The sequence below is a fragment of the Limanda limanda genome, chromosome 16 (genome assembly GCF_963576545.1).
Source record: "Limanda limanda chromosome 16, fLimLim1.1, whole genome shotgun sequence".
NCBI classification, from domain to species: domain Eukaryota; kingdom Metazoa; phylum Chordata; class Actinopteri; order Pleuronectiformes; family Pleuronectidae; genus Limanda; species Limanda limanda.
The window spans coordinates 11,043,333-11,062,467 of record NC_083651.1 but is presented as its reverse complement, the minus strand read 5'-3'; the positions used below and the strand labels follow the sequence as shown (position 1 = coordinate 11,062,467).

General features: G+C 43.8%; 1 protein-coding gene across 1 annotated transcript in view; it reads left to right on the top strand.

Annotated features, from left to right (window-relative positions):
• The window catches only part of dachd (dachshund d), a 93,936-nt gene that overhangs the window by 45,760 nt on the left and 29,041 nt on the right, over nucleotides 1–19,135 (top strand). Inside the window, exons 2-3 of the mRNA XM_061088761.1 lie at nucleotides 2,911–3,026; nucleotides 9,205–9,354. Coding sequence (XP_060944744.1) covers nucleotides 2,911–3,026; nucleotides 9,205–9,354 — 266 coding nt within the window. The remainder of the gene's footprint in view (nucleotides 1–2,910; nucleotides 3,027–9,204; nucleotides 9,355–19,135) is intronic.

The window sequence follows — 19,135 nt, the reverse complement described above, 5'->3', positions numbered from 1 at the left end:
AACACAGAGGAGAGGAAATTAAGAAAAAACAAACTCCGGATGAGAAATGAAAAGAACAAGAAATTCCAATCATAAATCCAGTTGTGCTATCTTTCTTCTTTTCTTTTTTTTTCCTTGCAATAATGGCCTAGTTTGGAGCAGTTTCTGTGCCAGGCTATTTAGGGAATCAGCATCTGCTGCTTGATAAATAGCCTGGCTCTTTTGTTTGAGGCCAGGTTGAGTTCCTCTCTGGACCCAGCTTATTAGCCCGGATGGCTCTGACCATCGCGGAGCTGTTTGGGGGTGTTAGCATCGAGCCTCAGCTGTGGCGTTTCAAGGAAGTAAATTACACATTGTATTGGGTGGATCCTGCCAAACTGCATGAATTACACAGCTTTGAAAAATGAGGATGATCACCTGGGCAACTCCTCTGCGCCATCTCATAAATTTAAACACCTCAGTTTTAAGAGACGGAAGAAACAACATTCATTTCAGAGCGGCTTTCCTGTTGCTTGGAGGCTCCTCAGTCCAAAGCTGTGTTTCCGGTCGTCTGAGTTTTCATGGCTGGAGCGTTATTTGTGTGCAGAGAGTAGACGAAACACGATCCCCTTTAAACACACAGACACTTTCCCCTGCAGTGAACTTTGCCCTCTGGGTCCATGCACCTGGGTTCACATCCTCTGACATGATCTGATCCTTTTTGTTGCGCTTTTTAGCATTGTTGGTAAAAAAAAAGCCTTTTACCCATCACATACCCTCCATCGAGGTCTTTCATAAATAATTCAGCCGGAGTACAAGTGAAAGTGATGACAGCAAAACTGTCTGCGATCTCTCCCTCATACGATCAAAGAGGTGCTTCTATAGAAATAGGAATTACATTTCAAGACGTTTGTGGGTTGAGCGGGCAGTCATTTCTCTTTCTGCCCCTCTCTCTCCCTCTCCCCTCTTCTCCCTCTCGCTGCTCTCCTCCTTCCTTCCTTCCTTCGGTCTCGTCGCCCCCCCCCCCCCCCGTCTCCTCCCCACCCCGCGTTACTTCTTTCTATCACTTGTGTGTTTTCCCCTCATCCGAAGGGACACAGCTGAGTGAAGGTTTGCTTTTAGTCCTAAAACCTCCAGAGCTGGTACATATGAGGGAGTCAGCACATTCAGACAGATAGAGCGGCTGCACTCTATTAGCAGAACTGAGGTAAATAAACCTCACAAGACACGGCTGAATAAATTCCGCTACTAAGGCGGTTCGGTATCCGAGCTAAAACACTGCCTCGCCCCCTGTAGATACCGCCTTTGGGAAATGTCGGGAAATGTACTGTAACACAAACAGTCTCGTGCACTGTGCTGCTTGATAACGTCCAGAATGAGTAATTATTGTTTAAGAGAATCAGCTTATTTGGTAGGTTACATTTATTGATGTAATTGCAAAAAAAGTGCTGGATATGGGCTTTTTTTTAATACTAATAAGTGTGTGATCATGTTAAAAATTAGTTGACGAATTAAATGTTCATATAGTTAGAACTTATCTGTTATTTACTATTATCTTTTATGTTTCCTGGCAAAAGCTCTAAAAAGATCCAGTAACAGATATTTTTTCAGACAGAATTTGTCTGAGACCAAAATAAAAATCGCACCTTATTACAAACTTGACAGTGACATTAATGTGCGATAATGTTCGCACACCCTTTCAAGCTGCAACTGAATAATAAGTTACTTGAATGCAATCCTCTTAGAGCGGAAAAAATATCTCCCGCGTTTGATTTCAGGCCCCGTCCTTTTTTCTTTTCTTTTTCTTTTTTACGTAAAACGTATTTGTTCATGTTTCCTCCCATAATTACAGCACGGAAACCCTTTGGTGTTTTAAAGATGGATGGAGCCTCACGACTTGAAGTTCACATCGGAGGGAACTTAGTGTCCTGGTTAAGCTTGAAATGGACTATTGTATGCGAAATAATGTATGAAGCCAATATGTCACCTGTGTCAAGTCACCATAATTCATCTTTAGCTGCGACATCCAGCTCCTTGTTCATAAAGAATGTACCTCCGAAGGTTCGTGGCCCCCTCATTACATGCTCATTGCATTTCTTCTCTTTTTTTTCTTCACCCCGTGGGCTTTTCGTTGTAACTATAAGCCAGCAAAGTAGGTATTGATTGCAACTCGAAGCTGTATTAATAAGTGTAGGAGTAAGATGTGTGGAAAGTCAGGGGTGTATCTGCTTCGGAGGCCTTTTCTCCTCCACACTGAGGTGGCACAGTCATTTATCACGCTCGGATCTGTGCCCCTCGTTTGGTGTAATAAAACTCCCCCATCAGAAGCGTCCAACAGGTCTGAATCACTCTGTCACACCACCTTCCAGCTAAGGCACGCATTAAATCAAGCAAGCAGAACATTTCCTAAGGCGGCCATTGCCTTTTAATTTCCTGAAGAACCTTAAAATATCATTCATTACCAGAACTACACATATTTGGTTTTTTAAAAGTCTCATAAATCAATAGTGGCCTGACTGCAATAATTATAACAAGTTAACATGTAATTTCCAGGCCGAGGGCCGCGCTCTGGATTTTAGCATATGCAAACGAGGCAATTCAAACAGTGTGGGGATATTAATACGGAGGAACAGGTAACGAGGTGCAGGTTATGAATTATGCATCGAAAAGTGGTTGATCTTCAATAAAGGAAATGAATTCGCCGTGTAATCTAATTAGTTATGGAAGTCTATTATGTTGAGCTGCAGAAAGCAACTGTCCTTGAAAAGAAATTTATTTACAGTACATGTTAGCTCTTTGGAATGGAATTGCATTCTGGAGTGCTCCAAATGTTAACACCCCCCCATCCCCCCCCCCCACCACCACCGCCGCAGACACCACCCCGCAACCCCTCCCTTCCCTCTGCCAGTCTCTCACCCGCGTTCTCCTTCTTTCTCCTCCTCTCTCTTTTAGCTCCAGACCTGGCCGGCCTCCGAAGAGGACCCAGAGTTTGACATCATCAGAGAACCCCCACATCATGCCCCACCAGGTCCCCGGCCTCATGTCCCCCGGCATGATGCCACCCACAGGTGCGGTTTAGTGTTAAGTCTGTGGAGCGCCCTGTCGCTCTGATTCCCTCTGTCTGAGTGTCTTCTATCTCCTGCTTTCTTTCTGTCCTACACACACACACACACACACACACACACAAACACACCCACCCAAAACCTCCCTACGAGTAGTGGCCTCCCCGCGGCTTATCCTCGAAATGGCAACCAGTGCAAAGTGACACATGCACCCGACCACCAGACACCAGCAGCTCACTCGTTTACCAAAAACAGATCCTCCGCTCATCCCCCCCCCCCCCCGCAGACCAAACGGGGGAGAATAAATTGGAGTGGAGATCTTTTCTCTCAGATTATTCCAGTAGATGTTGCATTTTGCCTTAAGTGCATTCTAATTAGTGCGATTAAATCCACTCCACTGGTATATGTACATAGGCGGTGGTGATGCTAAAGCAGGCTTATCGCCACAAGAATCAACAACAACCAGTCGTGCCCTAACTTAGCCTCGGGCCGAGTCTTATTGCAACTAATGCTTTTGTTCTATTTGTGGCGGGCTTCATTGTGACTGCTTTGATGTTGGTGGCTGTAAGTGCTCTCATTTGCATGTTTTGCTCCCCTTTTTGATATGTACTTAATGATATTGGACTGTCAAACAGAACCTCTTTGAATGCTCACCCGCTCTACACTGCACATTGTATTAAACGAACTCTTAAAGGTTCGACTTTTATTACCACAAAGAGATAGAAAAACACAGCAGCTCGTTTTTTCCCCGGTGATCTCTGGTGTGTTTCAACAGACGAGTCATTATCTCGCCTCCATCGTTATTCTTTCTTTCTCTTGGCAAAGCAGCGTTCGGCGAGACGTTTGAAAAATTCAATTTTTAAAACCCGGAATCGGTCCGTCCCTGTGATTCAGTACAATGGAGTTTCACAGGCTGGAGCTTTGAACTCTGGGGATAGGGTGAGGTCACTGGGAATCTGCGGCGCAGCACAGGAGGCGAACTTAAAGGCCCGAGTGAAACACAGAGGAGGACAGAGTTGAGAAGGAGCCAGTGTTATTTAGTGGAACATAAAGCAACAGAAAAGCCCTTTGATATCATCCCCTTTAAGCCCAGAGGGACTCTATGATCTTGACATTTAGTCAGGGTATTCAGGGGGCAGAGATAAAGTAATTGAGGTTTTTTTTTTTTTTTTTTGGTCTTCCCATAACTGCCTTAAGCCTCCGAAACTGTGCAGAGACAGAATTTATCCATCAATTTCCCGTGTTATAATTAAACCATTTATTGTTTTGATGATGGCATTAAGCATTAAACGTCAAGGAAGTTACAGATTTTGACAGATTCATAATTAAGTATGAATGACCACACAGGAGTTATGGCGCGGAAGTGGGCAAACTAATTGATCGCCCTGTCATGTCCAAATGTACTGATTGATGATAAAAAGCCCAACATTGAGAAACTGTCTTAAATAGTTATCATGTCATGTCGTATTAGTTCATTTTTCACACAGGCGGGAATGGGCGACGGCTTCGGGGATACTCAATGACGCCCCCCCCCCCCAAAAAAAAGCCACGGCACAGTTTATTATGGGCTGCAGAGACAAGTCCTTTCTTACCTCTTATCATTCAGGAGTGGTTGACTCTAGCTCCAATTTTGCAAAAAGTAAAAACAAAATTAGTATCTGATCACCTGAAGACCCTGGGATTTTTTCCTATGGTGATTTCACAATGAAAAAACCATGAGCAAATATTTCTTTAGATATTACACAAGGACGCAACCAGATTTAAGTCGATGACCACATTCAACACAGTGTGAAGACGTGTTCCTCCTCACACTGCTCGAACAGGACCAGAGGAGCCTATGTGAAACACATTGTTAACATATGTATCTTTGCCCTTGACACCGGTTCCACTTAGGGGAGGACATCTTAATATGCTTAGGCTTCCATTTAAGGAAATACCCTCATATGTGCGTACATGTGCGAGAGTCTGAATGCAGCGCACATGCTTTGCGTTCATGCCTGTGGGTGTGGGGGTTGTGGGGGGGGTGGGGGGGCGGGTGGGCTGAGCTGGAGCCTTTCCAGTTGCTGATGCATTACAGGCAGATTGGCCCTCAAATCGGATTATTTGCTGTGGACTGACACCACAGCGAGATGACATCTACTTTAAAGTGGAGAGGGGCCTCCACTCACACTCTGGCCACTACTTAAGCAGCAGCTTCAATATAATTCATTTATGTCCTGGATATGGCTTCAACCTTTTGAATAACGCAAGAGTACTGCATTCACCATTAGAGAAATGAATGTCACCTACATCCTACCAGGGAGCATCCTGTACTTTACTGATCAAAACAATATTTTCCTCCTCTGCTTTACTGTACATGCATGTGTGTGGGGATAGCGGTGCCTGCTGCTTTACAGGAGGCGGAGACATATTGTAATATTTATGTTCTTTTAATGCACAATTAGCACGTCAGCTCCCGGAGTGGATCATCTAATCCGGTGCCACTTCAATCTGCTTTAAAATAGATCCAGTATGCACCTGGTAATTTAGCGCCTGTTCTTTGTGCCTTCACCCCTCCTCTATCAGTCGGGCCGCTTGTCATAAGGTTAGCGCGCTCTGTAATTGATACTAAATTTGTCATGATGTGGATAGCACAGTTCAAGTGGTGCAGCGTACCTAAGAGTCACGTTGTCCCCCAACCCCGGTTTGTCATCGCCGCGCCGCCACCGGCCCCATGCAGTAAACGAGGGCGGCCATGCTCATTGACATGGAGTGTCTCCTCCCTGCTTATCCTGCCCGCCTGATAAATAAAGTGTGTTTTCATTGTTGCCCGTGGTGCGAGTCCCAAACAGAGACAGAGCCGAAACACAACAGATAAGCTCCGGTTCTTTTTTTTGTTAATCGCTGCGAGAGAAAGTCGTAAAAGTCTGTCTTTTTGTGTACTGATGTGAAGTTAATCTGATTTTAATTTAATTATACCAGTTAGTTGCGGAGGGCACAGGCATTGGGCTGTTTGTTGTAAGAATGTTCTGACATTGGCGCAGGTATGGGGCAGCTAGCATGTTAATTAATGATGAAGATCCTGACAATATGCAGAGGCATGACAGCGTTAAGCCAGTCGGCTGCTGCTTCCTTTGCATATTAATAGATCCTTCATTATTATTTAATATGACAGCTGCTCCAAGGGCTACCATCAGACCTTGTCTCTGTTATTTGCTGTTTTGTGCTCCCCATGTGACAGTGCCATGCTATTCTCTGTTTGTTGAAATGTTCCCTGGTTTTCTCCTCTGACTGGCGTGGTTGTGATGCGCTGTTTGCTTTGTGCTCAGGAGGATTCCGGCTCGCCCGCGACGTCTATACCAGAAAAGTGTTGGAATCCAAAGGTGACTTTGAAAGAATATATGAGCCTGGATTGTTTTGTTTGCATAGTAATGAATGCAGATTAGCGCTGAGTGGGATTGGTCTTGTTGACGTTCAGCCTTCTTGTGGCTTAATAGACATGTTGCCGGGCGCCAGCATCTCCCAGGCTTTCTCATTAGGTCCACTGTATCGAGGTGTGTGTTATGTGGATATGACAATTGATCTGGCGAAAATGAAATAATTATCAGAACAAAGATATCAATTTGCGCGTGTCTCACTTCGTCAAGCGCTGGGTTGAGATGGTGTCGTCGGTTTCACTGTCACACAACAGCTTCTATTTACTTAATGCACATTTGAAAAAAACTTTTGGGGGATTTTTTTATTTATTTTTAATCAGTCCAGGTCGAGACGAAAAATCAAACGTTGTGGCTGCAGTGCAATAAACAACAGCGCTCTCACACAGCCAAAGTTAGAGAGCGTCGGGGGGGGGGGCACCACTGCAGCACTTTGAGCGGCACCTGATTTGTGGGGGGAATTTATCACACAAACAGCCCAGAGGTGATTTCAATATTTACTCGGCAGTCTGTTCTGCATACGTCTCATTTGGAAAACAGTTGACTCTTGCCCATTATACACAAATGAAGGCTGACCTTCAGACTGGGCAGAGGCCACATTCATTATGTGGAAAAGTAGCACCTTCTTATGAGGCAATGCTTTTTTTTTTTTTCTCTCTCCCCCTGCTCGGCCTATGCATATGGAACAGCAGCCAGGGCCCATTGCAAACGAGAGGCCCCTCGTTGACATGATGTATACTGTACGTCAATATGGTACTGATGTATTTTAAGATGCAAACAAGGCTTTAAATTATATGCACCTCCATGTCAGTGGCTCAGAGTGACTCTCGCCATCTGCCTATCAGCTGGGGATGAGAGGAGAGGGGTGCCCAGGCCGGTATGTTCTCGTGTGTGCGTGCGTGTTTTTGTCAGCGCGGGCTCGTGCTCGTGCTCGTGCGCGCGTGTATCTATTAAAGCCACATGTTTGATTTCTACCTCTCCTTGTACTTGTGTCTCCCCACAACTGCATGGCTAATAGCTGCTCTTGAGTCCCATCACGAAGACGTGACAGCTTAGTGATGATAAACGCAGACGTTGCCTTGTTCCGCATCAAACGTAAGGCAAACCTGCATATCAAGTGTAAGCAGCCTCTGTAAAAGGGCAGGTGATGCTGTATACTGTGTGTTGTGGATACGAGTGATTCCACTAATAGGTACATCTCTTCTTTTTTTTTTTCTTTCTTTATGCATCTTTGATTTTTTTTTGCGAGGATTGGCACGACGAGTCGCGGCGCTCTCCTGAGACACAGCGAGCCTACAGGAGCTTTAAGCGCTATCTGTCCCTGCTGTTTGAGACCAGCCTCATGAATAAAGATTTCAGTCACGTTCAATACACCAGAACCCCGGAACTAGCACAATGACAAACCAATGGTTTATGATCTCTGCAGTGTGCTCAGCATATGTATGTCTATAATCTCCGACTTACTATATCAATCATGTGGAGTCCATGTTGATCAAGGTGGACAACCATGTAAAATATAGCTACTGCAGCGTATATTCAGGGGCGGCAGTGGAAAGTGAATGATTATTTTAAATGTGAAGTCAATAGTCATTAAAACAAAACTGATTGTGATTTAAACTCAAAAATATTTGACTTGTTGATAGAAAGTCAGAAAGTGATATAAATATTTAAGTTGTATTTCATTTTTTTACACTTCAAACATTTGTTTAGGTTAATCCAAGAATACAGAAATATGACGTTCAGGGAAAATAACTTTAATATTTTTGGTTTGGAGGATTATTAATGAGGTTTTATAATCTGTTCAAAAAAATTGAAGACACAATATGGTATGTTTTTTATTAAAGGTTTTGTTGTTGCCCATATGTCCAATATCTCCACCACAGCACAGTTCCTCATTAATATCCTCCTTCAAATGTCCTAAACGTGTTTTTTATAATTCACTGGGATGATACAGAATTTCAAACATCCATCTTTTTTTTCCCTTTTGAACATGAATCATATTCCTCAGTTCATTGTACACACACTGTCTAAGTAGTGAATAAACTCAAAGCCCCTTACAAGTTTGAAAGAATAAAATACTTGAATCCGTGCATCATAGTTTTTCCATTCCTTCATGGCCTTGACGCTCACAAGAGGCCTCTTATTAGGAAGCACTTGAGAATATAGCTGTGAAGAAATGTAACCGGCATTATTTAGGGGTGATTTGATCGGAAGAATATGTTTGAATGTAACACTGAAACTCACTTTGCTGAGAAACTTTTTTTAAAGACGCGGGTCTCGCTGTGTATTTGTTTCACATGTTGAACCGATCTCGCTTCCTGGTTTGATTTTATCCACCTTGAACCCTGCCGTGTCACATCGTATCACTACGCCTCTATTTTATAGCGCTGTTTATAATAGGTTGTACACACAAAATGCTTACATCATGCACTATTATCTCGACTGCATCTATTCCCATCAAGTTACTCATACATCAATACAGAGGAAAGGGTGAAACATTTATAAAAATCATGTTTCCACACACACACACACACACACACACGGATGATAACCTGCTGTGAAGATCAACCCTGTCAGAGGAGGAAAAACCAAGCCGGATCTCACCGCCGCTCACTCTGCATACTTGGATAAAATTATTCATTTTTTTTTATTATTCTCTCGAAGCTCTTTTTTTCCATTTAGTTTTTTTATTTGCCAGGTGGCAGTGGCTCGGCCCCAGTAGACATGTAGCGTTCTGTAAGCGCTCCGTCTCCTCTCCTCTCTCTCTCCAGGCCTGACAGCGGCGGCGGCAGCAGCTGCCAACGCAGCCATCGCTGAGGCCATGAAGGTCAAGAAGATCAAGCTGGAGGCGATGAGTAGCTACCACGGCAACGCCAACCACCACGGGGCCGACGAGAATGGAGACCTCAGCTCCGGCGTCGGTGAGGATGCCCTTCACAGACACACTGTCACAAACAGAAAACACACAGATATTCACATTAACGGAAGACAAATGCACGCTGTGTGAGCCTCCACAGGCAATGACACAAACACACACACACATTAAGACTCACATTCTTATCATCATTTGGACACAGCGAGAGAACTCAAGCCTTTACCAATGTCACACAATCATCGATGTACTATTTTATTTAGAATTAAAGATATTTACATTACGATTGATTATTGTCCAAATGCATATTTAGATGACTGCATATTGGCTGATAACAGACACGATTTAAAAAAAAATTCCCAAATCTTTATTTAGTTTGCAGACGAATGCGTTTCAAGTGAGCCTCATGATCTCTGAGTTATGACCAATTAAATTCATCATGTTTCGTTAAGGGCAGAATAACATCACGTTACGCAGGGTGGCTTGGACTTGTCAAACTAGCTTTAGCTTCAGCGGCAGTCCGTGATTTAAAGCGTTGTGACAGTTTATGTGCTCAGACCACGCCTCCACGAAACTGACCTATGAATACATTTTTCAGGGCTCCTGCACATATTAAATGACTAACTTTAAATATGCATCTCGTTCTGCACATACATCAGTATGTACATTAAAAATCAGATTGGCTGATCCCATCTTAGATTCTTCAAGAGATCTAACATCTTGTCCCAAAAATGTGCAGATGACTGAATTTCCAGTGATTCAGACTTACGCGTTATGACCATTTAAATAAAAATAAAATAAATTTTAAAATTTTATTATTTCAGCGATATTTGAACAGAAGAATATTTCCCCCTTTTTTTTTCAAAGAATAAACGTGTGCTCAAGGGGAGTAAGTCTGATCCCTTGCAAATATCTTTTGACTTAAACACAGTATGACCCCACTCATGCATCAAACCATTCACTGACAATGTATTCAGGTTTTGTCCTTCTTCACCCTTCTCTGTATAAATATATATAAAGTTTATAAATCTATATTGTTTTGACAGTCATGTGACAGTGTTTTACAAGTGGACAGATATTTACCTCACATTAAAACCAAAAGCTTCACACTCGCTGCCTAACTTTGTACCAGATTTAATTGAAACCTGCAGTAAGTTGTTGCGATGCTGCTTTGTTAACAGACACACAAATATACAGAACCAAAAACCAATTTGCCACAGGTCATAACTGATCTTATACACACAATATAGCTTGTCCTAAATCAAATATTTTCCAGACACCGTGTCCTCTCTGCTGCTGTTTTCTTTCAAATGGAGAAATATTGTTTTTTGTTCAGTTTACATTCACTGTCAATATTAACTTTGGTAAGGTAAGTCCTGCTTTCTCTAGTTACGGTACACGTTGGTGTTGAAAGAAAGAAGAAAAAAAAAAGAAAACATTCTAAATAGCAAAGTGAAACTGTGAGCACAGTTTCCCAAAGCTATCAGCTTTTAACAAGGCCTAATTGAATTGCTGTGAGAGCACTGGTTTTTCAGTATGTGCCATTTCAATTAATTATTAGCCCTAAAATGCAGAAGGATTTTCGTAATATCACACAAAACCACTTAGTGTATTAAAGAGAATGATAATGTATGTTGGTGCAGATTCATGAGCCCATTCCAAATTATAGACCCGAATGTAATCCCCGTAGCTTTGGTTGCTAAATGGAGGTTTTGATTCACTTACAGTAATAAATGGCTCGACGGCTGAATACATTTCAACAGCAAAACTTGACACCGCGGCGCTTCTGGCGTGCGGGATGAAAACAGGATGTGTTTCTAAGCAGATTTAACAATGCAAAATGCATAAAGTGTGAGGTCATCACTCTGAGAGAATGGAGTGTGTAAAAAAGAGAATATGAGCGTGCGAGGTCACGGAAATAAAGATAAATGTGAGCACCAACTGCAAGGCTATGGCAATGGAGCTAATAAGAATCTGTTTTATCTTTTTACAATTTAAATTGTAACCTTGAGCCCACAGCCAGCCACACAGGCTCCCAGTAGAATCATAATTCTGGCGAGGGGGAGCAGCTCTAGGTATGGGTGCACGGGCCACAGCATTAGCTCTCTGAGTGAAATATATGGCAGTGACGCCTCTCGGCCCCATCCACAATCAATTGGATTCTTTTCCTTTAATATTTACTCGCAGCGATGAGATGCTCGTCTGCATGGTGATGAACAGTCTGCCACTGGCGTTTGAAGGTGACCTGTCAGTGAGTATGGACAAATCTCTCGCTCGCAGAAATGTAGAAAATAAATCATTAGGGGCAGGCAGTCAGACAGGGGCCTCTCTCTCTCCCTCACTCTCCTCGGATTTAAATCAGCTCAGATTTATGATTTGAATTAATGCTTCGTTTGGTCAAAGGAATGGTCGCCGAGACAAATGATGTTTGGTACTGAAACCATCCTAATATTGATTACTGGTTGTCGCAGCAATCTCTTGTTTATATCAAGCACTCTCCTGTGACAGGGTGGCCACCAGGAGTCATCCTGATAATACGCCGAAGAAATATTGGCCCGCTCTGCACTGCAGGGCCATGAAACACGGCTCACAGCGTGCCGTCTCCTTCATCCGGCCCCGGGCTTCCACCCGCGTGTTTATTTTTAATGGAAGTGTTTTTGCAATTTCGCTGACTGACTTAAAAGAAAAAAAGCGTGATTACATTCCAGAAGTGTCTCACTCTGGCTTGTTTGCTCAAACTATTTTGGACTGTGAATGCCTAATATGTCCAGCTCTCGGGCTTATTATCCAGCAGCAATCTAAACTTATAAATCGCTGGACTGATATAGCTCAGAGTGGGCAGAAAGAAGAGGCCTGTATTTGGCTGTGGCCTCGTCGGGATGTTGTCGGTACTGACTGTTCGGAGCTGGTATGACTTCATGCTGTTTTTTTAACACACTCAGGCCCCAGCTGCTCTCAGGAAATGGACTGGACTTTTGTAATCATCCAGCTCCGGCCACGACTCACAGCAAACGGATGTGTTTACTCACACACACGATGCTACCCACCATGATAGGAGTTGATGTGATAATGTGTGTATCTCTGATAATACCACAAAGGACATAGATCCGTTTAATCAGAAGGAGCAACGACATAATAAACTCATCGGTTAAAAAAAAAAGTAAGATCCTCTTCGGGCTCACACACCGGTGCTTCGTCTCCGTGTTTGTCTGAAGAATATCTTGTTTTGCAAAAAGCTTAAAGCGAGCCAGCCGGTGAAGGACACTCTGTTCTGTTTGTAGAGTTGGATTTGCCCGTCACTGTCTTTGTGTTGATGTGAACCGAGCGGGCTAATGTTTCTCCCCCGCGTTAAATATTCATCACAATTAGACCTTCCTGTTTGCATCAATGTTATTAATTATACGAGGGGAGAAAAAAAACAAAAAGCCGGTTCCACCCTCAGCCAAAATAACCAAACATCCCGAGGTGAGAGGAGAGAAACAGGTATGCTGAGACACAGATACAAAACCATGAAGACGTGGTGACATAAACATTTAAAAGGAGACAGAATGAGAGGTGTGTGTGTGTTTCTTTGATTCTCTCCCTAACGCTCTTTAGTCGGGCAGACAGAGCCCTCTCAAAGCACAATGTGGATTGTTCCCTCGTCTCTCAGGAAATGCCACAATTACAGATCACAGACCAAGCAAAACACGTGTGGCGCAGGGCCTTGAGGGGGATAAACAGCCCCGCCATTCCCTCCCAGTGCACTGACCCCAGCCACAACCTTCATTACTGGGAAAGAAAATATTGTCAGCTGCCCACTAACAAACACCTGCCAATTTCAAGAGAAGGAATTGCTTTTTTCAGCTGCGGAAGGAAAATAAAGTGTTTCTCCGACCCTCAGAAGAAGGAGTGGGAAGAAAGGATAATGCAGCGTTCACCCTTGTGCTCGTTTTCTCCGACTCTGTCTCACTTACTTCTCCGTGTTTCACCCTCTGCCTCTCTTTGGCCACTGGGTGCTGCCCTGCCACTCATCTGACTCCCCGCCACACACGTCTAATGGAGCTGAAATCTCGTTTGTAATTAGATATGGGAATTCCATTGTCTGCAGCCAGATGATGCCATGACACGCCAGCCAAACAACGCTACCGACTGACAGCACGGCAGGAAAAGAGGACAGAACACTGACTGCAAACTTTTTAAATATTTGCTCAACCTGTAACGAAGCCGTATAAGCAGTTACACTCTGCAGCAGTATTTCACAACCCGAGAGCCCTTTGTCTCGCATCCGTGGCTCCGGTCCAGGCTGCCCGGGCCCAACAGGGAGCGGGGGAGCCACATGCTCGGCTGAAGCTGGACGGGTGGTGACAGGTACCTGGAGTGTTGCCTGACTCAGAGTTGAGAGGAAGAGGTTCTGGGTGAGATGATGAGGAAGCATCATGCTCCCTTCCCAGGGTCATCAGGCTAATTTCTGCAAGCCCCACCCTCATGCTTGCATCTTTGCCTGTGCGTGGGTGTGTGTGTGTTTGCATGCGTGCTCGCGTGAGAGCGAGAAAGGGGGGGGCCCTGGCCCCTGAGAGTGCTCTGTGAGGAGACCACAGCTGTACACTCCCAGCAGCTAATTGGTCCTTATCTAGCTGTCCCATTCATCTTCATTTTTTACCAATTACTGAGCATTATCTGTGTTCTCAGTTGGGTATGGGACTTAATCCTTTTTGGTTAAGCTGGTGCTACAGCTTGCAAATTTCAAATAGAGGAAGGAGGGGTGGTGTGTTTGTATGTGTGTGTGTGTGTTTGAGTGTCGGGGGTGGGGGGGGGGGGGTAGTTGGGGAGGGTTGGAGAAAGCAGGGAAAGGTGGAGGGGAGGCAGAGAGGGGTGGGGGGGTAAAAGTCGTGGCAAAAACAAACTCTGAAACTTCCCATCATCCCTCACGGGCAGGATGCGATCAATGGACAATGACATCACACAAAGGAGAGAAGGGGAAAATGGAGGGGATCAATTATTGGCGTTATAATTCAAGTCCTTGTTTGCAAACGTTGCAGCCTCATTGATTAAGCCGCTCGTGTTGCACTCACCATTATTGACTTGTTAAAACCATATTTTCTCATCATCAGTGGTTTTGCATTGGCGGTCACACAGATAACAACGCTTTAAGGGGCGCCATTAATTATTCACAATGTATTCATTTTAAGCACAGGGAGTCCAAATCACCCTGTTTACTCTACAAACAATTCAAGGAGAGTACATTGCTCATCCAGAAGGTACATCAAGACGCCGCAATCTGGGACAGTTAGCCTTAATTTTCTGAGATCAATGCATAACTAGGCTCCTCTCTATATGGGGTCCGCACTTGGCCATGCTGCAGAGCTGAGTGGAGTCAGCCTGGAGACCATGCACTAATTACTGGAGTGTTTACCGCTCTGCTGGATAGCATTTGTACCATTTTGGATCGTATCTGTGAGTAAATGTGCTTTGCGCTGGACCGATAAATGTGACATAAACATGACAGTGTTTTTGTATGAAATAACAGTGGAGGGGGAAAAAAAGATAGTCATCAATTATAGAATAAACACAGGACTTAAAATGGGTGAAATTAACAGGCCTGCACGTATGTATACTTCCAGGACATGGAGGGACACATGTCAGCAGACACAGACAGTAACAAGCACAAAAGCAGGACACATATAGAGCGACTGCTTCTGCACTTTGATAGGGATCTGTTTGGTCACACTCTCTGCGCCAGCTGTCAGCCCAGCTCCACTGCTGCGATTTAATTAGTCTGTTTATGTCCTTTCTAATAATAAAGCTCTCTGGGTGGAAGGACACATCCAACTGGCTGTAGCTGCACTCTCCAACCTGCTAGCTGCACTAGTGCTGGTGGCCCAGCGCAACTAAATGTGGGCCATGATGGAGGATGGTGGCTACTTCCTGCTCCTCTAGACAGAACAATGGCCCTCGGGCTCAGATCTAGTATCACCCCCTACTCAATCCTAACCTTAACCATTAGGGGATAAAGCACATACTGACCTGATATGAGTGTCTAGGGGCAACTTCATCCATCTTCCTCTCTAGCTCTCTTGTGGGAGCCTTTGTCAGACGGAGCTTTTGAGAGAGACTAGATTGTAGCCATAGGCTGAATGGAATTCGTTTCACGAACATATCATAACACCTCTGTCGCTGTAACAGATTATTGTCTCGTCTGATTTACGCCATTTCAGTGTGCTTTGTTTTGATTTCTCGTTATTCCGAACTGGACCAAATTGCGGTGTCAGACACCCCGAGCTAGACAGAGAGCAGCCGAGCAGACAGACAGCCTTCCAGCCCGACTGAAGGGCTTGATGGGTCTCTGTCTCCCTCTTGGGATTTAGCCCCTCACCATCTCTCTATTAGGCTGCCAGGCTCTTGGGAGCCAGGTGACAGATAAAGTGAAGAAGGACACACACATTTTAATAGACATTTCAAAAGATAAACCTGATAATGATTTCTTTTGTTAATGAAGTCTAATGTCCTCGTTCTAATTCCGGTAGCGTTCGGCTGTTAAGCATCAGCGTAACACTTGAATATGCATGATTGGTAAAATGCGAAGGCGCACTGATGTAGCCACAAAACACACAAACGCAGACAACTGCAGAAATAGATTACAATAACTGGGGGGAATTGATTAAACATAATTTCCGTAATGATCCATATCAAGTTCTATCATGTTTGAGTGGCAGCACAGTTTCCAGATCATAGGGAGGAGGAGACACGAGCAGGAGGCGCCGCACGAGACGAACCTCGTGTCACAGAAATATTTGTTTGATTGTCTCGTGTGGTTAGTCGCAGGAGCTATAAAAAAACAACTGACCAGTCGAGTTGTCATCCCTCATCAACATTAGGCCTCATTCTTCATTAATTGGATGGATTAATTTGGAGCGCTTTGATGCCGGGGTGATGCATGCGTTGGGCTGTCCCCTCCTCACTATTCTCTGTCAGGTTGAATTTAGCCAGGGAAGGGGCTGACCTTTGAAAGAGAAGAGATCAACACAATTTGAAAAGACAATGTCACTTGGTGTAAATGTGATACGTGTAATGAATGACATTCAACCTTTCAGTGATGATGAGCTTTCGCAGGTTGCAGTAATGTGAAAAACATACACGCGGTGTAATTGCGTAGATTGTGGTGCAGTTTACGCATATGCAGCTAAGATGGTGTGGCATTAGAGTCTGGGTATCATGTGCTCTCATGTGACTGTGATCATGTCTAAGAGGATGCATTAGCATAGAGCAACAATATTACTGTGTAGACAATAACAGTAATGACAATATACAGTGATGACAACAGGAATCACTTTGACTGTGATTACGCTGTGAAAATGTCCCGTATTGGTGTGATAGAATAATCTGGTTCTGTTCCACGGAAGCACTCTCTCTGTCTGTTACCTGAAACGAAGAGAAAGGTTGTTTCCTCTCTATTATGACCTGGGTTCCCTTATCCAAATAGAGCCATCAGCCGTACACTGGGCCCAGACATCTTCGTCATCACACCGCCGCTCCTCTGGGACCAAGATAAAGACAGAGAGAGCGAGCAAGTTCAAACAAATGTTGAGGAATTTCACAATCTGCACAGTGCTGACAAACAGTGGAAAAAGCCTTTCTGGATAAACGGTGTAAACTTGAGGAAATTAATTCAAGTTCATAAAAAAAGATCAATTTAGGAATTGTAATTGTTACACTGCAATTTATGAAAACACATGCAAATGGAGAAAACATCTTCATCAATTTGGCAACACACGCACTCCAAAAATAAAACGTGTCACAAATACTATTGTTTAGCTTACTATTTATATCTCTGGCATTGCATTAGGGTTTTTTTACAAACTTTTTTCTCATCTTATTCTACAGAACAATGCCACATGCACTATCTCATGTGTGGAGACATTTCACCCCATCCAATGTAGAAGGAAAGGCTGTGTACATTAGCAAATACTGTGCAAAGACCTATGTTAAGAATGACACAAAGATGCAGAAGCATATAGTCAAGTGCTCAAAGTTTCCTAAGGGCTCAAATCAGCCTATGACAAAACAAAATGTTTATATTTATGCCAGTATATGACAAGGTAGACACAGTTAGTATAAATTCCCCACAACATTTCCAGTTTATTCCCGTTAATTCCCGTATATTCCCGTTAATTCCTGTTAATTCCCATGGACAGTTTCCAACTTTGAATATTCCCGGAATTTTGCAACCCTAGTTGTGAGTATTTAATTGGTTATGTTGTGAGTATTGAATTATTTTGTGAGTATTGGTTATGATGTGAGTATTTCATTATTTTATGAGTATTGGTTATGTTGTGAGTATTTAATTGTGTTGTATTTCCGGGGCTATTTCAATTTGCACATGTTTTCTGAGATTGTGGTGCGTTGAGCTCTCAGGGCCACCGTAGTAATTAGATCCAAACTAACGACCTCTTCCTGGGCCGCTGTGATGTAGAATTCACTTTACAGTCCGATACATCACACACCTTGAACTCATTATCACTGCAACCATGAACCATACACTGCATTACCGATTTCCTCTCACAGAGGGGATTGTAACGGAGGAAGTGAGAGCGCAGGAGCTAGTGATGCTAATTTTGTAATTAAAACAGATGATCTGATGACCACATGCAAACTGATCCCCCCCCAAAACCCCACCCCCCCCCCCTTTCGTTACCGTCACCGTCCACCAAAGTGATATGACGACTGAGTGGGCCGTGATTGATAACGCTCGTCAATATATTTCATTTCAGGAGCCTTAGTCAAATGACAACTGGTTGTCATTGACTGAAAGCAATCTTTTTAAAAGGGGAGCCTTTGCTAAGTATCAGATGAAAATGATTCCTCTGTCTGCTTGGGTGTCACTGTCTGCAGGAGCTTTATTGATTGGGCTTGAATATATTGCACCCGCAGTAGTAACAGCTGCTGGTAATATCTCTTCTCTCCTTCTGCTCCCCTCCTCTGTTTCGCGGCGCTTTTTTCTCCGCCACAGCTTATTTTCGGCAGATCGGATGTTGCCGCTCCCTCGTGCCGATGTTGTGTATTTATCAAGAGTGATGTGTGACAAATGTAAAGTGAGCCTGGTTCTGACCCAAATTACAGGAGCGAAGGCCGTTTGGTTAATGTGTCCTGAAGGCCTGGCTGCACCGGCCACCCCCAGCCATGTGCATGATTGCATTAACTAAAACCCGCCATTGTCTCTCCCCCGCTCTATACGCTCACTGTTATCAAGCACGAGGATGTTGGCATTGGTTGGTAAAGGTCATTTACTGTAATGAGATTTGCCACATGCAAGCATATGGCTTGATTATTGCCCTGTTCGTTAACATTTTCAGCAAAGAGACAAATAGACAGCTAAAAGTGGGGCCGGTGCGGGCGGGGGTGGTGGCGAAAGACGTGTTTAGCATTTTCTCCTCAGAGATAGAAAGAACTTCCCTTTTTTTTTTCTCTCTTTTTTTTTTACAACAGATCTGTCACCGAGATGATTGATCTTTCAATTTCATAAGGAATGCGTGCCATTAGAGCCGAGGATTTAAATTATCCCATAAAAGTTGCCTGCCTTAGATTTTACACACTTAAAGGACAAACACCTCTGTCTGCCTGCTTGATAATTTCTGCCACATGTTACACTCCAGTGGTTTGGGGTAGGAAAGCAATTATGTTACCTCATCAAACCAGAAATGTTTTCTTATCATGCTTTCTCTTACATTACGTTACATTAGGCATCTTGGCAGGAAATCTTTGCCCACCTGAATCCCTGAGAAGTCTTATCTCTCTATCCTGGCACGCTAAAAAACGCATTTTGTTTGTTGATGTGCGCGAGCTTGAAATGC